Source organism: Carcharodon carcharias, chromosome 20 (genome assembly GCF_017639515.1).
Source record: "Carcharodon carcharias isolate sCarCar2 chromosome 20, sCarCar2.pri, whole genome shotgun sequence".
NCBI lineage: Eukaryota > Metazoa > Chordata > Chondrichthyes > Lamniformes > Lamnidae > Carcharodon > Carcharodon carcharias.
The window spans coordinates 59,252,375-59,273,007 of NC_054486.1; the positions used below are offsets into that span (position 1 = coordinate 59,252,375).

Sequence of the window (20,633 nt, forward strand, 5' to 3'; positions counted from 1 at the left end):
AGAGGGAGAAAATAAACTTTGAGGGTAAACTAGCAAGTAATATAAAAACAGGCTGTAAATGCTTCCTTAAATATATAAAAAGGAAGAGAGAGACCAAAGTGAACATTGGCCCCTTAGAGAATGAGGCTGGGGAAATAATAATGGGGAACCAGGAAATGGCAAAGCAGTTTAATAAATTGCAAAGTCTTCAGGGTAGAAGACACTAATAGCGTACCAAAAATACTAAATAATCATGGGACAAAAGAGGGGGAGGAAATAGATACAATATCTATCACAAGAGAGAAAGTATTAGGGAAACTAATGAGGCTAGAGGCCGATAAGTCCCCTGAACCTGATGGGTTGCATCCTAAGATATTAAAGGAAATAGCTTAAGAGATAGTGGATGCACTAGTAGTAATCTTCCAAGAATCCTTAGATTTAGATTCTGGAAAAGTCCCAGAGGATTGGAAAACTGCCAGTGTAACACTCTTATTCAAAAAGGGAGGGAGACAAAAAACAGGTAACTATTGGCCGGTTAGCTTAACATCTGTCACTGGGAAAAATGTTAGAGTCTATTATAAAGGATGTAATAGCAGGGCATTTAGAAATGCATAATATAATCAAGCATGGTCAGCATGGCTTCATGAAGGGGAAATCATGCCTGACAAATTTATTAGAATTCTTTGAGGAGGTAACAAGCAGGATAGATAAAGGTGGCAGGGGGCAATAGATGTAATATATTTGGATTTCCAAAAGGCGCTCGCTAAGGTACCGCACATAAGGCTACTTAATAAGACAAGAGCCCATGATGTTGGGGGCAGTATATTAGCATGGATAGAAGACAGAGTTGGAATACAGGGGATGAGGGAGGTGGGCATTTTCAGGATGGCAACCTGTAATTACTGGAGTGCCACAGGGATCAGTGCTGGGGCCTCAATTATTTACAGCATATATTAATAACTTGGATGAGGGAAATGAATGTACTATCGCCAAGTTTGTGGATGACAGAAAAATAGATGGGAAGGCAAGTGGTGAGGATGAAACAAAGAGCCTACAGAGGGATATAGACATGTTAAGTGAGTGGGCAAAAACATGGCAGATGGAATATAATGTGGGAAAATATCAGGTTATGCCTTTGGCAGGAAGAATAGAGGAGCTGGATATTACTTAAATGGAGAAAGACTGAAAAAAGCTGCAGCACAGAGGGATTTGGGGTTCATCTTACATGAATCCCAAAAAACTAGCATACAAATTCAGCAGGTAATAGGTAAGGCAACTGGAATGTTGGCCTTTATTTTAAAGGGAATGGAGTATAAAAATAGGGAAGTCTTGCTAAAACTATACAAGGCACTAGTTAGAGCACACCCAGAATACTTTGAATAATTTGGTCCCCTTAACTAAGGAAAGATACACTGGCATTGGAGGCAGTCCAGAGAAGGTTCTTTGGGTTGATCCTGTGGATAGAGGGGTTTTCTTATGAGGGCAGGTTGAGTAGGTTGGGCCTGTACTCACTGGAGTTTAGGAGAATGAGAGGTGATCTTATTGAAACATATAGGATTCTTAGGGGGCTTGACAGGGTAGATGCTGAAAGGCACCCCTTGTGGGAGAGTCTAGGGCCAGAGGGCATATTCTCAGGGTAAGGGGGTGCCCATTTAAAACAGAGATGAGGAGGGATTTCTTCTCTCAGAGGGTAGTCAATCTGTGGAATTCTTTACTGCAGAGGACTGTAGAGACTAGGTTATTAAGTATATTCCAAGACTGAGATAGGCAGATTTTTAATCTGTCAAGGAATCAAGGGTTATGGGGAAAAGGCAGGAAAGTGGAGTTGAGGATTATCAGATCAGCCATGAGCTCATGGAATGGCAGAGTGGACTCGAATGGCCTACTTCTGCTCCTACATCTTATGGTCTCAGAGTCTCACGTTTTCTGTGAGTTACTGTACTACACCACACACAATGACACATGTTCCTCCTGCTGAACTGTAATGAAATGTCACCTCAGGACAAGGTTAAGTCTTGTGTTTCCAAATTTGCAGGGGAGGGTAGAGTCAAGTCAGTGCAACCAGAAGACAAGTCATGATTCTCACAGTAGAGCTAGGAAGTTCCCAACTAACGAAAATGTGTACATGACAAACTTCAGTCACGGTCCTGGGTGGATTCTTGGAAGGATAATCTCTGTGACCCGACCTCTTTCGTATCAAGTAAGGATAGAGGGACAGATCGCTCGGAAGCATGTTGACTGTTTAAGGGGTAGAGAGGCATTCGTGCATTCAGCGTTACCACCAAGTCTTGGTGAACCTGTGTACACCGAAAATTCTGGGTTGACCTGTAATAAACATCAAGGGCATCCCTGTGGAAGTTAATGAATTGTCCATACCAAATGCGGCTGTGAGCCCAGGGCAGCTGGAGCAGAGGACTGCTAGGGAGCAGGAAACAAACTGTCCCCGTGCCTGCAAGAGGAGGAGCTCTGAGCAGGGGGGAGCAGAGCCTGAAGACCCACTCAAAAGGGCCAGGACTGAGCAGGAGCTGATGGTCCCCCAGGAGGTACCCGTTCGTACAATTCCGGAAAATGTTGATGCAGTTCGACAACCTGTCGAACTATGCCACTCGACATGAATTTGAAAACCGCCCCAAAGACTTAATTTATAACTATGGGTCTATCATATGTATTGTGTAATTGAAGTCCAGGCTAACGACATATGTAATTATTTCTAGAATTCAGAAAACTCTTGGTTCAATTGTATAAAGCAATTGTTAACTGAAAAGATGTACAAAGAAGGGTGGAGGGATGTGATGACTGTCACTTTAAGATCAGTTTAATTGAGTAGGGGTCACGTGATTTGTTCAACCAATGTGTGGCTAGCACGGGGGAATAAATTCTAGGGAGGGGTTTCTTGGAAAAAATGGCTGTATGAACGTGTGGCTGTACATATGCAGCCACGGAAGTTCATGTGTAAATAAAGTTTGTTTTGTTTGTTTAAGAAGCCTTCCAGAGCATGTTTCTACATACTTGAAGGAGAAAAAAATTGCAGGAATATGGGGAAAGAGCAGGGGAGTGGGGCTAACTGGATTCTTCTTCAAAAAGGTCTGCATAGTCTCAATGGGCTGAATGGCCTCCTTCTCTGCTGTATTTTCTATGAATATTTAACAATTATCAACAGCCTCTGGTACAAAGGATGCCTGAAATTATATAACTAAATAGAATGAATGCCAACTTATCTGTAAAGAGCAAATAATATGCAATGTTAATTGTACTATTGCACTGTATTTCTTGAAACCTACCTCAGGTTCAATATGGCCAAATTCAGACTTAATAACACAATGTGACATTGCAATATGCTAATCAGGATGGCACTAGTTTTACACCATGCTCCTTAGTACAAGCATTAAATTATAGGAGAACTTGACTTATGATGGGAAGCATGGGCATGAATCACCAACATTTTATGCATTTTTCACAAATTATGTTTTACTTTTGCTGATTTGCTATTTATTGTACATTGTGTATGAGGAAGAAAGCTTGGTTGGTATTTAGTTATTTAGTTCATTAAGGGAGAAAAACGAAGGGACAATGTTTCTCTCAATTGTATCTAGAAAAATGCGCAATTTCCACGTGCAGCAAACTGAAAAAAGGGATTGGAGAGCAAAAAGATGAGTTTTCCCACACTCATTACGCTGCCACTGATATTTCCAGATCTTCTACAAAGCAAGTTAGTGCTTGCAGTAGGAACAACAATGTACAGTTATAAAGTGCCTTTGACTTAGTACAACATTCAAAGGCACTTCTTTGCTTTCCTTGCAATGCTCTCTGGGACGGCTAAATGGTGGGTTCCCAAAAAAAGTTGATGGTGGGGCTTGTGCCTAGTCATCTGGAAAGGTCCCAACAGATTAAAAAAGATTGTTATCCTCTCTTCCCCACCATTAATCTTTGGACCTCGACTCCATCCAACTGCTACTCCCCAGGCATGCCCTTCGATTCCAGTGCAAGATTCTTCCAGGGAGGTGGCCTATGCTGGGAGACAGTGCAATTCAACACACTCCTCCCTGCATAATGTACCTCTAGTACATTGGGCTGAATTTTACTCTGAGGCAGTGGCCTGCCCCCAGATCCCCCAGCTTAAAATATGGGGTTGAGCCTGCCTCTGTTTTGTCGGGAAGCCCGGAATGATCTTACGACCATTGGGCTGTCAGTTAGCTTAGAGCGGGACTTCTGCATCCACCTGGGAGGAAGTCCCACATCCAAGAGGTGCTGACCAGTCAAATGATCGGCAGCTCTCTAGTACCAGCAGTGCCACTGGGAGCAGCGACCACTGCTGATACTACAGGGAGTCCCGAATGCCGAGGAACCATGGAACTGGATGCAAAGGTAATTCAGTGGTTTTGCCGAGGCCAGGCTGGCAAGCCCCAGCAAGGGGGATTGGTGGTCGGGTTCAAAAGGGCAGTTGGTGGATCACACAGGGTTTGGGAGGGTGCTTTGGGGAGGCATCAGTTGGGCAAAGGATGCCCAAACAGGAGGAACACCCACCCCATCGCCCCCACAACCAGCAACAAGACAAGTAATTTTCACCTGGCAGCAACACCAGGTGGCATGGGCTTTCACTGGTACAATACTAGAGGCAGTGGGAGAAGTCCTTAACCACCTCAATTGGCTCAAGGATGGGCGGGGTGCCCAACGCTTCCCCTGCTGGTGGTAAAATCCCAGCAGAGGCAGGTGGGTGACAGGCAAAGCATTGTCACCATCCCACCCAATTTAACGCCCCGCCCACCAGCCAGCTCTCTCCCAGGGGTGTAAAATTCCACCCAATGCTAGTTCAGTGCCCAGCATATGCTCAGCAAGGAATAGTAAAACTATTCAATGTATGGAGCTATTTGACATCTAACTGGTAACTACACAGATGCAGATCCAATTAAATTGAATCAACTGTAACTATAACCAAGTAACTGCAGCAATAAAATTTGGTGCACAAATTTTCTTACACAATGGGAAGAATTTTCCTCCCTTGGGGGGGGAAGTGCAGGAGCAGGCATGTGCAGGTGCGCCTCTGATTGGCGCCGCCATTTTACGTGGGCAGGCCAATTAGGGCCCGCCCAGCGTGACGTCCACCAGGAAGCACTATGTGCGGGGGGGGGGGGGGGAATTCCCTTAGCCAAGAGTGCGCTCTTTCATGCATGCGCGTGAACAAGCGCACTCATCTCCCTGAGGCTAAGTGCTGCCTCAGGGAGATTGGTGTCAAATTTAAAAATGGTAAATGTACAAAAATAAAATTTCCCTAACATGTCCCCTCATGTGACACTGTCACATGAGTTGGGACATGTCCATCACTTTTAATCAAACTTTTATTAAATTTTTAAAAACCCTCATGAAACCTCATCCCACCCGTGGATGAGGTTTCATGCTTTTTCTGAAGCCTGCCAGGGCTGCCGGCCTGCCCGCCAACCCTAAGGTTGGATGGGCAGGTCCATTAATTACTTGAATTAGTTTGCCAATGGCCTCAATAAGCCGTCAACAGTTGGCGAGCGCACAGCTGATTCGGCTGCGCCCCCGCCAACCTGAAAATTGAAATGACGTGGGGTGACGTCGGGAGCTCTGCCCTACGTCATCCCGTGTCATTTCACCCGTTGGCGAGCAGCCCCAGCCCCCCGCTCACCGACCTCAATGACCTGGCCAATGAAAATAAACCTCAACAAAGTATAGGCCAATATATCCTGCAGGCTGCTACCAAGGCAAAGTCTAGAGAATGTTCAAACTAGGCCATTTTAGTTGAAACCCTCAGCGTTTATCAGGTTGATGATAAAATCGCATGGTGAGATAGCTATCTACAGTTCATATAGTTCTTGCAATGCACCTAATCCCTCCACTATTTTGGAAGCCAATTAAAGGTGTCAAAAGATTAAAGGGATTTAGAGTCCCATGGGAATATCAATACCTACTTGCTCCTTTGTTATTTTCTAGATTAAGAAAATCTACAGCCTTTCAAACTGAGGCAATTTATTTGGGTGTGTATCCCATAATCATTCTTATCTCCTCGTAGAGATTTTGGTACACATGAACGCAATTGGTAATATTCAAGGTGAAGAAATGGCTGCTGAGCAGAGATACAATCATGAAGCATTTTGTAACAACGCTATGAAAAGTTTCTGTGACCTCCTTTGTTTACAAATCATTTTAAATTAACTAATTTTATTGTCTCAGATTAATTGTTACTCCTGCTTTCTTGGTTTTTCCTGCTAGTTCATAATTATCCACTCTGACCAGATATGTATGTTTGGCCATAGGCAGGAGGGAACAATCTTTTTTCTCAGCTCTCTGCATAACAAAGTCCTAAACCTGTTCTTTATAAATAGACGTACAGTTCCAGCACACTTTTCACACAGAAGAAATCTTCCCCCATTGTATTATTTCCTTCATTCCATCAATAAAGACAGCACTGAAGCTTTCCCCTGGGATTTTGGACTCAGCGTTATGGTGGAGAAAACATATATTTTTATTGCTGCAAGTTTAACTTATGATATCAGTAAGTAGAAGCATGTGCATCTGCTACAGAGTGCTGGTACTGATCCAAGCTATAGGACAGGATTTGGACCTGCCTGGTGGGGGGGGGGATCAGAGGCCAATGGGTTCAAAAATACTGGTGCCAACCAGCATACCGGTTTCTTTGCATTGTCCCCGGCACAGAAAATTTGGAGGAGGCAGGTTCAAGGTACTCCAACGCAGAGCCAAAGCCTTTTCAAGAGGGGGGTTGAATTGTCAAAGTGAAAAAAAATCGCTTGTTTTACTTTTAAAACTGACTGCACTGTTTACATTAGCGATATGGAGAGAGGTGTATTCCTCAAAGCAAGCTGCTTGCATTATTGATCTTGTTTTTCAGCTGAATGATAAAGATGTAGATGCTACACAGTGTAAGTGTTGAAAAGCAATCATGAGAATTCTTTGCTGTAATTTTAAATTGTTTCACATGGCACAGAGAAAGTGAAATGTACTGAAGAACTACCAATATGACATGTGACAAACATGGGGAGGGGGGAGGTGGTAGTGGGGAAGAATTCAGAATTCAACGTATAGTGGCAGTGAACAGGATAGTAATCTCCATGGCAACTCACCAGATGATGTTGCAGAAGCGCTGAGCCAATAGGCTTATGGTTGTTGCTCTGATTGGCACTCACACTCTATTTGAAAGAAAGGGAATCAAGAGAAGAATAAGTAAAGCGTCATATCTTATAACCAGGCTTTTTATGAATTTTATTCCTATCTCAATGTTCTACCAAAGTGTTGAAAACACTGAGAATATTTAAGGCAAATCAAAAGGCAAACCTTAATGTCTTGCATGCAAGATTGCCAGTGCTCTGTCTCCTGAAAGAGATAGCATGATAACTGTTAAATCTCCTGTAAAACAGAACCATTTTGAATAATTTGCCCTATCAGCTTCTGATTTTACTACAAAAAAGCACAGAGAACATTTAGACCGTAGATAATATAGTACAGTGATTCTAAAGTCCTGGCTCTTACAATTAAGGTCAATGGCATTCAAACACAAAATGCAAACATTCACAATAAGCCTCAATCTCTGCTTACTTATTTTCAATGTGAGAATTGTAAGTTCTCAGACCCTAAAACATTTCAAATTTCTTAACCTAATAGGTTTCTGTCTTTAAATTATAGTCTGTCTTTAAGCTCAAAAAATAAACAGAAACCATTTCCTATTTGCTATTCAGTAGCAGTAAGCAGCTATCACAATTAGCATTTCCATCTGTCTTGAAATTTGATGACTTTAGAAATCTTTCATGGGTTCCTACCAAATTTGTTTCATGTATTCAATACATGAGTTTGATACAAGGCCAAATTTAATGACGTAATCATAGCACTCAATACTTTTAGTTTCCATTTTGGTAGCTTAGAGGCATTTATTATTGGTCTGATTTGAAGGTAAATTTCAGATTATAAAACCAAATCTAGTACAGTGACTTATTTTTATGGAACACAAATTCTTTGAGTTTCACTAAATAGATTAATCTCCTCCTATACCTTAAAAAACTCACTTAGCTTAAAGTCTTTATTGAGTTCCTTTTTTAGAAACATCGAACTAATCAATATAACAAATCCTTAAAATTCACAGCTGGCTCTAATTTGACATCAGAGGATCGGTAATTTCAAAATACTCCAAAAAACATTTTGTAATTTTATCCCTTTTTAATAATAATATATAAGATGATGTTGACACATTTTATAATGTAACTATGTTGTATAATAGAAGGTAAGCATGACTTGTGTTACAAATGTCCAAAATCTTTAAATACAATTTTTCATACTGATAAAATTCAACATATTTGCAGGAATAATATTGGACCATAATTGGAATGAATCTACACAATCTCGTCTATAACCAGAAATATTGCAAACTGAACAAACTGACACCTCAAGAGTGTTAAGAGGAAGACTCTGACATAGACATTCACACCCATTATTCCACAAGCTAATTTAACAGATTATGTTCTTAATAAAGGTTGTGAATTACTAAATACCTACCTGCAAAAAAAAGCCCAACGATGTATGTGATTGAGACCATGCATTATCACAGAATGGTTTATAATGTACATTCATTAATATCGTATCATAGGTGTGTGAGGGGTTCCTTTTCACTGGAAATTTAAAGTTTCCAAAAAGCAAACAAAAATCAAGTAAAGGATTTTATTTTTAAAAAGTATGACAAGAAGTATAATTCAAAATGGAAGCATAATTCCAAAGTTCAAGTGATAAAAATAACGTACCTGAGTTTTTTGTATGCTACAAAATATGAGATGCAATCAGACCTTTGACTTTATTTCTGCTTTGGAACTCCCCTCCTCCCTATGCACCAGTCTATTCATAGCTGAGATATGATATCCACTACCTGGCCACCCTCTATCCACCCTGCCCAATTTTATGTCGTTGTAATCCCTATAAATTGCAAATTATTTTGTTATAATTCTGTGCCTCAAGTATCAGACACCCACTGTAGGGTAGCATTTGTACAATCACATACTCATGTTCTGTGTTACCGGTTGTTTCCAATGCATTCAATTCATGATGTAAACCATTTTCATAAACAAACTCAAGGAGATAAATTATACATGAAAATTAAAATATTTTCCTGCATTATAAATCTTATCATCAAATAATATGACACAATATTTCTTTTCTCCTAATTAAAGATATCCAGGAGATAAACTACAGATGTGAATAAGCGCTTTGTGGATTTTTAGGTTTGCAGCTACAATCATTACTGCAGATGCTGGAAATCTGAAATGAAAACAGAGAATGCTGGAGACACTCAGTGGTTCAGGCAACATCTGTGGTGAGTGCAAGGTATAGTTAAAGTTAATTGCCATTAATGATAATCAACCTGCAACATTAAATTTCCTTTCTTATTTACACAAATGCTAACCCATTTGGTGAGTGTTTCCAGCATTTGCTTCAATTTCTTCATTTTACCAGTTTATTGATACGCAAGACAAGTACCTGACCAGCCACTATTCTGTATAAAATTTCAATGTAGCTTTTTGCATTTGTAATTCAAATTCCTCAATTTGTATTTGCAGTAAAGGGCTGCAAATTCTAACAATTTGCTTGCAAATGTGTCATTACCTGTAGAATTCCATGCATTTCTCTCTTCAGTCTACCAAGGTCATGCAGCACATCAGTGGCTTTCTGTACAGCTGGGCTACCTTTGCTAGCCGCTGATCCAGAACCCCTAGAGGGGGCTACAAAGGCTGTAAACGATTCAGTCAGCGGGTTGCCAGAGCTAAAAAGAAGCAAATGACATTCACCATCTGAAACCTGACAGCAGTTGCATACTGAAATGTATTAACCGCTTACAGATCGGGACAATTTTTAAATATGGTATCATGATTATAACTGTTGCAAATATGGAAGAAATTAAAACACCATGTGAACACTAGTTAGAGAATGACCAAAAAATACTATTGTGAGAAAAAATAATTGTGCTCTTACAGAATGAAGATGCCCAAATTCAATTATTACAATCCTATGTAGTTATATTTATTGAAAAACTTCAGTAGAAGATAATTCTGCCAATACTGGAACTGTTTGATAGCATTTTAACCATTTTTACAGTTACCTTCCCTAATTAGTAAATTCAATCTTTGTAATGATGTCCTCATACATACAACACAGATACTATGTTAAATACCCTCCTAAGGTTTTGGTCCGGATTTTGGGTTCATCGGCAAAAAGATCGTCTCTGACCTTGAAGAAAGCTGTCCACAAGATCTAACAAGTGATGTGGAATGGATTTCACATTTTTCAATGATAACTTCAGTCTTGAGACAACTCTGACATCAAGTAACAATGATGTCATCAAGCAGGCAATGCAGCCAATTACACTAAAGAATGCCCACAGACAAAAGATCAAGTAGTAAAAAGCACTGATTATCTTTCACTGTTTAATCACTTCACAGAGATGAAAATAAAAATTGGGACATACACGTGGGATTAAAGTAGAAACTAAAATATCATAAACAAATTTAGAAATATATATAATTTTTAAATCCATTATTTTTTTATATCATAATGGAGAAATTTGACATTCCAGATATATAAAAATAGATTTCAGGAACGGGGGGTTGTCAGCAGTAATTATGGCACCATTAAAATCCAGGTATAACTCCTTCAACTAGGCATAACATTTTCAAGGATATTTTTCAGTGAGACTAATAGCACAAAAACAGCAGCAAAGTGAAAAGCATTCTAGATTTAGACCTGAAGTAGGAACAACAGAGGGAATATATAACCTAAGAACAATCTTTGATAAGTATCTAGAAGTAAACAAGAAAATTTACATATGCTTCATGGACAACAAAAAAGCGTTTGATCATGTTTATTACCAAAAGCTAATTGACACGTTGCTGAAATGTGACATCGACAGTAAAGTTGTGTGATTTATCCAGAGCCGATATTGGGACCAAATAGTAAGCATCAGGCTAGACAATCAGATATGTTTCAAGGGAAGAGGATTACAACAAGACTGTGTACTGTTGCCAAAGTTATTCAATCTGTACACAGAACAAATATTCAGAGAATTGGGTGTTCTTTCAGGCCAAAACATGGAGGCAAGAACATAACAAACTTGTGCTACACTGACGACATAGCTCTACTTGCAGAATTAGAAGAGGTCCTACAAAATATCGTGAATCAAGTAACCGTTACGAGTTTAGAATATGGATTCAGTATGAACACCAAAAAGACAACAACAATGGTAGTTAGAAGGAGCATATTAGAAGAAACTTGGGTGAAGATTAAAGTGGATGCCACACTGGAACAAGTAGGTTTGTCTATTTAAGACAAATGAGAAATGGCAGATGTGATACAGAAGTTAGAAAAGAATAGAGGTAGCCAGAAGTAATTTTGTGAAGATGAAGAATGTTTTAACAACAAGAAATCTCAAGCTTGTAACAAGGAAAAAAATTCATAAAATGCTACATCCTATCCACTCTCCTGTATGCCGCAGGAAGCTGGACAATAAGTAAAGATCTGTGAAAGAAAATAGAGGCATTTGAAATGTGGATACTAAGACATTTGCTTAAAATTCCATATACAGACTATAAGACAAATGAAGAGGTCCTTAAAATAGCAAGAACAAAAAGAACTCTAAAAATGACAACCAGAAAATAAAATATCAGTATTTAGGCCATTTGGTCAGAGCTGAAAATCTAGAGATCGCTTCTACAGGACAAAGTTGAGGGCAACAAAAAGAGGGGTCAACCTAGGCGTGGTTGAATGATGGATGTCACAGAGCAGATGCAGATGAGCTACAATAGATTTGTGAAGATAGCGCAAGACAGACGAGCGTGGCATACCTTGACAGCATATCTCCTGGTAAGAGCAACTACAGGCAGCAGCAATAGCACAAAAAGTGAAAGTTCACATCAATTCATGTGATTTTTAAGATTTCAGTTAGTTGTCGAAGAGCAGGGAATCACTGACAGCAACTTCTGCTTTAGGCGTTAACAGTGCATGTGAGGATTCCGGAAGTTACTGTCAGTTTCACAGAGTGATAATGGAGAGCGGCAGTTTTTCCATCATTACAACCTCAAAATTTGGATCATTGTACATTTAAGACAATCTACTATCAATAAATGTTCATATTGTATCACATCAGCTTTTTGCAGGTGAAAGTTTAATTTATTGCACTACACAAAGTGTGGAGCTTAAAAATCATTTTGATCTCATATATTATAACAATCTATATTAAGAACCTTGACTGAACAATGATCTTTGTTTTCAACAGGTGAACAGTATAAAACATTTTTGTCACATTTACTTGGCTTTCAGGTGACAAAGGTCCTACTATGCATGCATTTCCAGTATTTTCTGCTCCCAATCATAAAATATTTACATCTATTTTGATTAAGTTAATTTAACAAAATAGATTCAGTGCAGCTCTGCTGCTGATAAGGTTAAGAATGAAATGTTGTACAAAGCAAAGTAAATGCTAAACGCAATAGGCTTTAAAACGTAAAAGGGGTGAGGAGAAGCCAGTTTGCGATTATCTGCTCAGCCCATCGATGGCAGGCCGCTTAGAATCATAGAGTCATAGAGGTCTACAGCACAGGAAAGGGCCCTTCAGCCCATCGAGTCTGCGCTGGTCAAACAAGTACCTAACTATTCTAATCCCATTTGTGATGGCATGGCATCACAAGTGCATATCCAAATATTCCTTAAATGTTATGAGGGTTTCTGCCTCTACCACCCTTTTAGGCAGTGAGCTCCAGATTCCCACCACCCTCTGGGCGAAAAAATTCTTCCTCACATTCCCTCTAAACCTCCTGCCCCTTACCTTAAATTTATGCTCCCTGGTTATTGATCCCTTCACCAAAGGGAAAGGTTCCTTCCTGTCTACCCTTATCTATGCCCCTCATAATTTTATACACCTTAATCATGTTCCCCCTCAATCTCCTCTGCTCCAGGGAAAATAACCCCAGTCTATCCAATCTCTCCTCATAAATAAAACTCTTCAGCCCAGGCAATGTCCTGGTAAATCTCCTCTGCACTCTCTCTGGTGCAATCACATCCTTCCTATAATGCAGATTCCAGACTGCACGCAATACTCTAGCTGTGGCCTAACCAGCATTTCATATAGTTCCAGCATAACCTCCCTGTTCTTATATTCTATGCTTCGGCTAATAAAGGCAAGTATCTCTTCTCCCACCGTCGGACATCGGGAACCTCATTGCACTACATCTGCATATCATTAAAAGGCCAGCCTGCCAGAATCATGCCCCCACAGTAGAGCAACCGACCAGGTCAGCGTGATGTGTTTCTCAATGGTATACATAAGGTTTGCACTTGACAGGCTGCACTTTGAGGTTAACTCGGAGGTGAGTGCACAATGATGGTCAGCAGCACTCGAGAGGGTCGCCTGTTGGACTCAAGGTTGAGACGAGTTGGGGTTGGGGTGGGGGGGTGGGGGGTTTTAGGGCTGCCCTGCGGTTGAGGCAACTTGGGATGGGGGGGATGTGTGTGAGAAAAGGGCTGCCCTGGGGTTGAGACAGTTTGAGAGGGGGTAAGGGTTAAAGGCTATCCTGCACGTGCAGGGTGGGGGGAAGGAAGTGGCCATACATTAGGGAAACCTTGTATGAAGTGACCATTCCTCTGCAGCTGAAACAGTTCAGCAAAGCCACGTTGACATGGGTGGAGTCGGGCCTCTGGCATCTCTGCCCACTCAAGCAATGCAGAGGCATAAAAGTGCCACCAAGTGCTCCAGAGCTTTTCACCTCTCGGGCACAGACCTCAAACTAATGAGAGCTTTAGTGGGCTGCAGAACAGTTGAACAACTAGGCACATTGTACAATCTCCTTGCTAAAGCTGGCCGTGGAGCAGTCACTGGTGGAGGTGCTCACAACCCCTTGCAATGTCATCATCCTGGTTTGGACCAGTCTCCCCCATGGTTCAAGCTAACAGTGCAGCCTTGCAGCGCGGGTTCAGAGAATGCCTGTGCCTGAGCTGAGAGCACAGCTTGCAGTCCAATGGGCAAAGCTACCGCCAATCGGTCAGGTGGAGTGGGGCAGGGGAGGGTAGGGTTTCGGGCAGTCTTGCAGCGCACTAAACTCTAGCCATCCAAGTAGTGGCCATCACTCTCTGGGATGCATCAAGGGGTCTTCAGACTTAACCAAGAGAGGTTCTCAGAACATTCAAGCTAACCCATGTGTCTCTCTCTCTTGCGTCCTGCAGGAAGAGTACATCAGGAGCACGGAACCTGGTGAATGAGCAGTATGCTTTGTGGCGTATGGAGAATGAAGATGACAGGGAAGAAAGGGATAAAGGTGCCTGGCTGCACAGGGGGAAGAGCAGCACCCTCTGGAAGAAGAGGAGACCGGAGCTCCTGCAAACGCCGCTGAAGAGCCACAGTGAACCATCGCTAGTCGGCGCCTAGCTAGACCCAGGGTCCATAGACGCCGCCTTTCGTTCCTGCAGATGACTGAGAACCAGCGTCACTGAAGACTGCTCATGTCTAGGAACCTGGTCAGTCACATTTGCCAGCTGCTGCAGGATTTGGCACACGGGGGACATGGAGGGCATCCACTGCCTGTGGCTGTGAAAGTGACCAGGGCTCTCAACTTTTACACCAGTGGCCCCTGCCAGGGCTCCACAGGTGACCTATATGGGATATCACAAGCCTCCACCCATAAATGCATCCATGAGGTTACGGATGCCATCTTCGCAGGAGCTCACAATTTTGTGCATTTCGCCCAGGACCAGGAACGCCAAAACGCAAGAGCGACTGGATTTGCCCAGATCTCAGGTTTTCCACAGGTGCAGGGTGCCATTGACTGCATTCAGGTAGCACTCAGATCTCTGTCATAACAAGCAGTCAACTACAAGGGTTTCCATTTGCTGAATGTGCAGCTGGTGTGCGACTACCACAAAGGCGTCCTGCAGGTCTGCGCACGATTTCCATGAATCCTACATTCTCAGTTGGTCACAGATCCCTGATGTCTTCCAGGGTCCACAGAGGCTGCAGGGATGCCTCCCTGGGGGACAAGGGTTACCTTGCAGAGGACGTGGCTGATGACACCCATGCGGTGGCCTCAGATTGCAACAGAGCGAAGGTATAAATGAAGGGACTTGCAACTTGGTGGAGCAAACCATCAGGATGCTGAAATTGAGGTTCCGGTGCCTGGACCGGTCTGGTAGAGTCCTGCAATATACTCCAGAGAGAATGTCACGCATCGTCATCGCCTGCTGCACCACTTACAACCTGCTGCTGCAACAGGGAGAAGAGCTGAGGAGGAGCTGGAGGACTCCTCCAATGAGGAGGATGTCAGTGGGGATGAGGGTGGAGGTGGTCCTCGAAGGTGACGATGACGGCGAAGAGACCCTCAAACTGGCCAGATGAGGCAGGTGTGCACAGGAGGCCCTCATACCTGCTAGAATTGTGGAGCATTATAACGACATGCAGTGAGGGGACACCACGGATCTTCATAATGCATCTACAAACATTTGACTCCAGTCTGGCTATGGCAGCGCACATACCCTCTGTGAAAATGCTCCTGTCACGGAGATGCAGTGGAAGCCCTAATAGTCGCTCGAGTATAGGAGGATAATCGGAGTGACATGAACACTGCTCATCAGAACAAGAGAGGGAGATGTTATTGGGTGTTTATTTACAATAGTGAACATTATGTATAAGTGATTAACACCCAGACTGTGCAACTACATTTTCTTAACCCTGCCGCTACCTTTTGGTGCTCCCTGGACATTCTCTGGAGAGCCAACACGTAGAGGGCCCCGGCCTGCTTTTGGGGTCCCGCTGTGTGGCAATGGCACCCTCCTCAGCCTGTGGACCTGGAGCTGCTGGGGTCACATGAAGAGGGGATTCGGATGGGCTGGACACTCCCAGAGTCATCTGAGTGGATGGCCCCGGAGTGTGCACCTGCTGATCCTCCTCCCTAAGGGTGCCCAAGGGCCCCTGGCTGACTCCTTGAGGAGAAGGGGAAACTGGATTGAAATCAAGCTGCCCGGCACCCCTCTCACGTACACACTGTTGGAGACCAACTATAGCATCAGCAATGGAGCTAAGACCTCACAAAAGTGCAGGAGCAATGTCCTGAACGAAGGTCTCCATGGCAGCCGCCTTCCTATCAATGTTGACCTTAGTGCGTTGGCATGTCAGCTTTATCACCTCAGCCTGAAGGTGGACAGTCTCCTCCATCCTGCCTTGCAATCTGGGGAGTGCAATGGACATCCCTTTGTAATTTTCTCAAGCTTGCCTTTACAGCTCCAGCAACTGAGACAAGACCGAGTCCAAAGGGTCATCATCTGACTCGGACTCAGCAAAAGTCTGGCCTCCAGCAGTCCTCCGGGTGCTGGGGACTTGGGAAGACCCTACCACCCATTGCTGTGGATCAGGCAGTGCGATGTGCTCACCAGATTGTGATTCCCAAGACTTGTCTAAAGCTAGGTCCCATCAAGATGTGTCTCTCTACGCTGGTGGAGGGTGCAGGTAAGTGCTGTGACGGGCCTTCAAGGAGGGTGTCTTCAGATTCCTTTTCAGAGGTTTCTTTGGGGCTGGATTGGAGGTCTTAGGTCATGGTCTCCATCGGCCATTTCCCATCTGTGCCTGCGAAAGCAAGGACAAATAATTAGTGCATGGCAGTGGCCTGGAAACAGGCCACATCACTCACAGCACGGTTGTCTGATGGATGCTACACTGCTGGGTCCTCACTTAGTAGAGCGCTGCTGACCTCACCATCAGCACAGGAATGGTCCAGATCCTTGCTGGCCAGCTTGATGGCTCTGTTTACAAAGTCCATGAGGACCTTGATTTCAGGTATTCCTCCACCAGTCTGCGATCTCTCCTTATGATTGTGTGCCAGTTTGTCCTGCATGAATAGAGATGGAGAGAGTGTAAGCAGAATGCCTGCCAGGCCAGATGATAAGTATGCCTGGCGTGTGTGGGTGGTGAGTAGTCCCATAGATGGGATGAGAACAACAAAGGTATGTGTGAGAGAGTGAATGGTGATGTCCCTTGAAATAGCAATGAGTGAGATCCCTGTGGATGTGTGATGGGTTTGAGCATGCACAAATTGAGAACAATGAGGAGCACAACTTACCCTGGCAGGATGGAGGAGATCATTCATCCTCTTGCAGAACTGGGTAGCTGCCCTCCTTTGCAGGGCATTGGCGCTGACCGCCACTGTCACAGCCTCTGCAGGTACAACGGGGGTAGAGGACATCACGGTGGGCCTCCTCTGCGTCCAAAAGGTGTTCGAGGGACGCATCATTAAACCTGGGGGCTGCAGTCTTTTTGCCTTTCAGGGCCATGTCTTCTGTGCAGCACTCGTGGGCTGGAAGCACTGAGAGGTGTGCATGGCTGCACTTTAAATATGGCGCCCGGTATGATGAAGCAGCAAGCTAATGGCATGGCGGGCAAATGAGAGCCCACCTGCCAGCGAAACGGCGTGTTTCCCGAGAACGCATAATTAATGTGGCAAGATTGAGGCAATATGGTGTGGGAAACCGCCATTGCAGCCACTACCTCACTTAGTGCAAATCTGGCACGATTCCACCAAGAGAGTGGGGATAGTGGATAGTACTGTAAATGGCAAAATGTGACTAGTGGTGTTCCGCAAGGATCTGTGTTGTGGTCTCAACTACTTTCAGTCTTTATCAAATACTTTGATGATGGGTTAAAAAGCCACATGTAAAGTTTGCAGATTATACAATGATAGAATGTAAGTAAAATAGATGGAAGAATAAGATTACAGAGATATTCATAGATTAGGCGAATGAGCAAGATTGTGACAAATGGATTTCAATATTGCCAAATGTCACATACACATTGAACCTAAAAGTATAGAACAGAGTACCTTCTAAATGATCAAAAAGTTAGAAGCAGTGGCGGGCCAAAAAGACTTAGCCGTCCAGGGACATAGATCGTTCAAATGTCATGCACTGGCACAGAAAATAATCAAAAAGGCTAATGTAATGCTGGCCTTTCTATCTAGGGAACTAGAATACAAGGAGGGAGAGCATATGATACAGCTATACAGAACCCTGGGTAAGACCATTCTTGAGTACTGAGGGTAGTTCTGAGCACCACACATCAGGAAAGACATATTAGCTTTGGAGGGAGTGCAACGTAGATTTATCAGAATGATGCATGGGCTTCAAGGGTTAAATTATGAGGAATGATTTCAAGGCATGACATGGATATAGGGCCCAACTAGTCCTTACCGGTTCTTATACTCCACTCGAGCCGTCTCCCATCTTTCCTCTCTAACTCTACCATCGAAACCCTCTATTCTCTTCTCTCCACATGTTTGTCAGGCCTCCCCATGAATATATCCATACTATTTGCTTCACCCACTTCCAAAGAGTTCCACTCTTTTGGTAAAGAAGTTCCTTCTGAATTCCCTAATGGATTTCTTGGTAACTATCTGATACTGAATGCCTCTATTATGCTCTTCCCCACAAGAGAAAACATTATCTCTCTATCCACTCTCTCAAACCTTTCATAATTTTAAATCCTCCACTGGGTCACCCCATCAGCCTTCTTTACATATTTAGACCGCAAAACTAGGGTTGTATTCCTTGAAATTTAGAAGGTTATGGAATTATTTGATTGAAGTTTTCAAAATATTAAGGAGAACAGAAATGATTTATTGGGAGAAAATATTTATGCTGGTTGGAGAGTCTAGTACAAGTCTAAAAAATTAGGGCCAGACCTTTGAAGAGTGAAATTGGGAAAGACTTCTACATAAAGGTAGAAGTTTGCAACTCTTCTCCAAGCAGCAATTGATGCTAGATCAATTGTTAACTTTAATCTTTGAGATTGATAAAGTTATCTTAACCAAATGTATTAAAGGATATGGAGCAAAGCAGGTATGATGACTTAGGTAGCAGATCAGCCATGATCTAACTGAATGGCAGAATAGGTTCAAACAGCTAAATGGCCTACTCCTGTTCCTACATTACTGGCCTCTGCAGAAGACCTTGGCAAAGGCACTAATTAGGATTAGATGGGAAAAAGAGTAAAAATACCAGATGGCTCACAACCTACACTGCTCTTGCACATTTCCCAGCAGTATATAATTAAGCAGCACTGCAGAGAACTGCAAATACTTTCTTGTTGGGCTGGGTGAGGGGAGAAGTAAGGAGGTCAAGGGGAAGCAAAGCATTTATGAGGAACGAGAATAGCATTTGAACTCTACAAAACCAATCAGCAGTGTAAAGAACATCAGAAATCATCCACAGTGCCTGGCCAAATACATCTGTCTTTCACTTCAACTTTTTTTCCTCCTCTTTCTTTAATGGAGAAATCAAGTCAAAGATAGGTTTGCAAAAAAAAACCAAACTGTACTTTGCACTTTGCAGAAACATTGTTTCTTCTCTGCTATACTACTCATATCATGTAGCTAAAATGATACAGATGTTTGTTTAATGCTACACATGTGAATATGGCTGAATGTTCACAAATATAAATGAAGCTCATAACTGCAAAAAACATACAAACCAATTGTCTGCATGTATTTATTTGTTACAATGTTTCAGTTTTCACCCAGGATGCTGTGTGTGTGCATTCCAAAGAAAAAATGGATTCATGTGTGCAGAATGAAAACATTCCTGGCAGTTTCGACTGATAGCTTCAGCAACAAATTGTCACTTCATAGATTCTGTCAGCGTGCCCCCACAGTGCCAAAGAAGGGTGACCTGGATATTTTCACACTGAGCTGTTTGGAGGATTCAAAAGGTCAGACTTCAAAAGTATTATTTGCCTTCGAAAAAAATGAAACGAATGCAGCAGAATTTAAATCAAGCCGAGACATGGGCAGACAAGTCTGCTAGCAGTATAAATCACCACCATTGTATGTTGGTTTGTCTCAGGTTTTTTTTACATAAAAGCAAAAGTTCTCAGACAGATAAAAAAAACTTTGCGATTAGAGCATTTTTTCCCCATTTTAATCGTTGGCAGAACTACACATGCATTTCTTGAAGACACATTGACCTTTTAAGCCATGGAAATGTCAGCAGCCATCTCCTGCTAAAATCTTCAAAGGCAAATCCTTTTTCCAAAAGCCCCTTAACCCAATCCATCGATACCAATGCCCTGAAGTCTATGAAGTACTCAAGTTGGTAATGCTTGACTGCTCAGAATAAAAATTTACTAATGCATGTTTTTCCTTCCTTCTCAAGCCAATGGTTTACAACTGACCTCAGGATCCAAACCCATCTATCACACTAATGCAAGAGAATCATTTACATCAGTGGTATTTAGTTACAGTCACGTTTTGTACCAAAAAACAACCACTTGGATTACGCATGAACTTTGAACTGTGCCTATTGAAACAATCAGCTGTTTTTTTTTTCAATTCTGACTCAACTAGAAAGCACAGTTGCCTGTTTTTGAATTAAATAGGCAGATTCCTAACTAGTGCAATTTGTTTCTCTTAACCTTGAAGTTTTATGGGGCACCAATGGCTATGGGAGATTATCCAGCTGTAGCAACACGATGCAGACCAGGAAGTTAATATGAGTTAAATTCCTCAGTTTGTGCTTGGCTAGCTGCTCCAAAGCAGAATGGTGAGAAGGGGCCTTCATGGTCATAGGTTAGAAAGGAGAAAATTTACCATGATTTCCACTTTGATAGCTATCAAGTG

General features: G+C 42.5%; 1 protein-coding gene across 6 annotated transcripts in view; it reads right to left on the minus strand.

The window, feature by feature from the left end:
• kiaa0586 (KIAA0586 ortholog) overlaps positions 1 to 20,633 on the minus strand; it is a 667,340-nt gene that overhangs the window by 372,376 nt on the left and 274,331 nt on the right. For all 6 annotated transcript variants that reach the window (XR_005946263.1, XM_041214268.1, XM_041214267.1 and 3 more), the window contains 3 exons: positions 9,601 to 9,757; positions 7,291 to 7,329; positions 7,080 to 7,145 (listed from right to left, as the gene is read on the minus strand). Coding sequence is in view for 5 of the 6 variants with exons in the window: in XM_041214268.1 (XP_041070202.1) it covers positions 7,080 to 7,145; positions 7,291 to 7,329; positions 9,601 to 9,757 (262 nt within the window). In the remaining variant the exon portion in view is untranslated. The remainder of the gene's footprint in view (positions 1 to 7,079; positions 7,146 to 7,290; positions 7,330 to 9,600; positions 9,758 to 20,633) is intronic.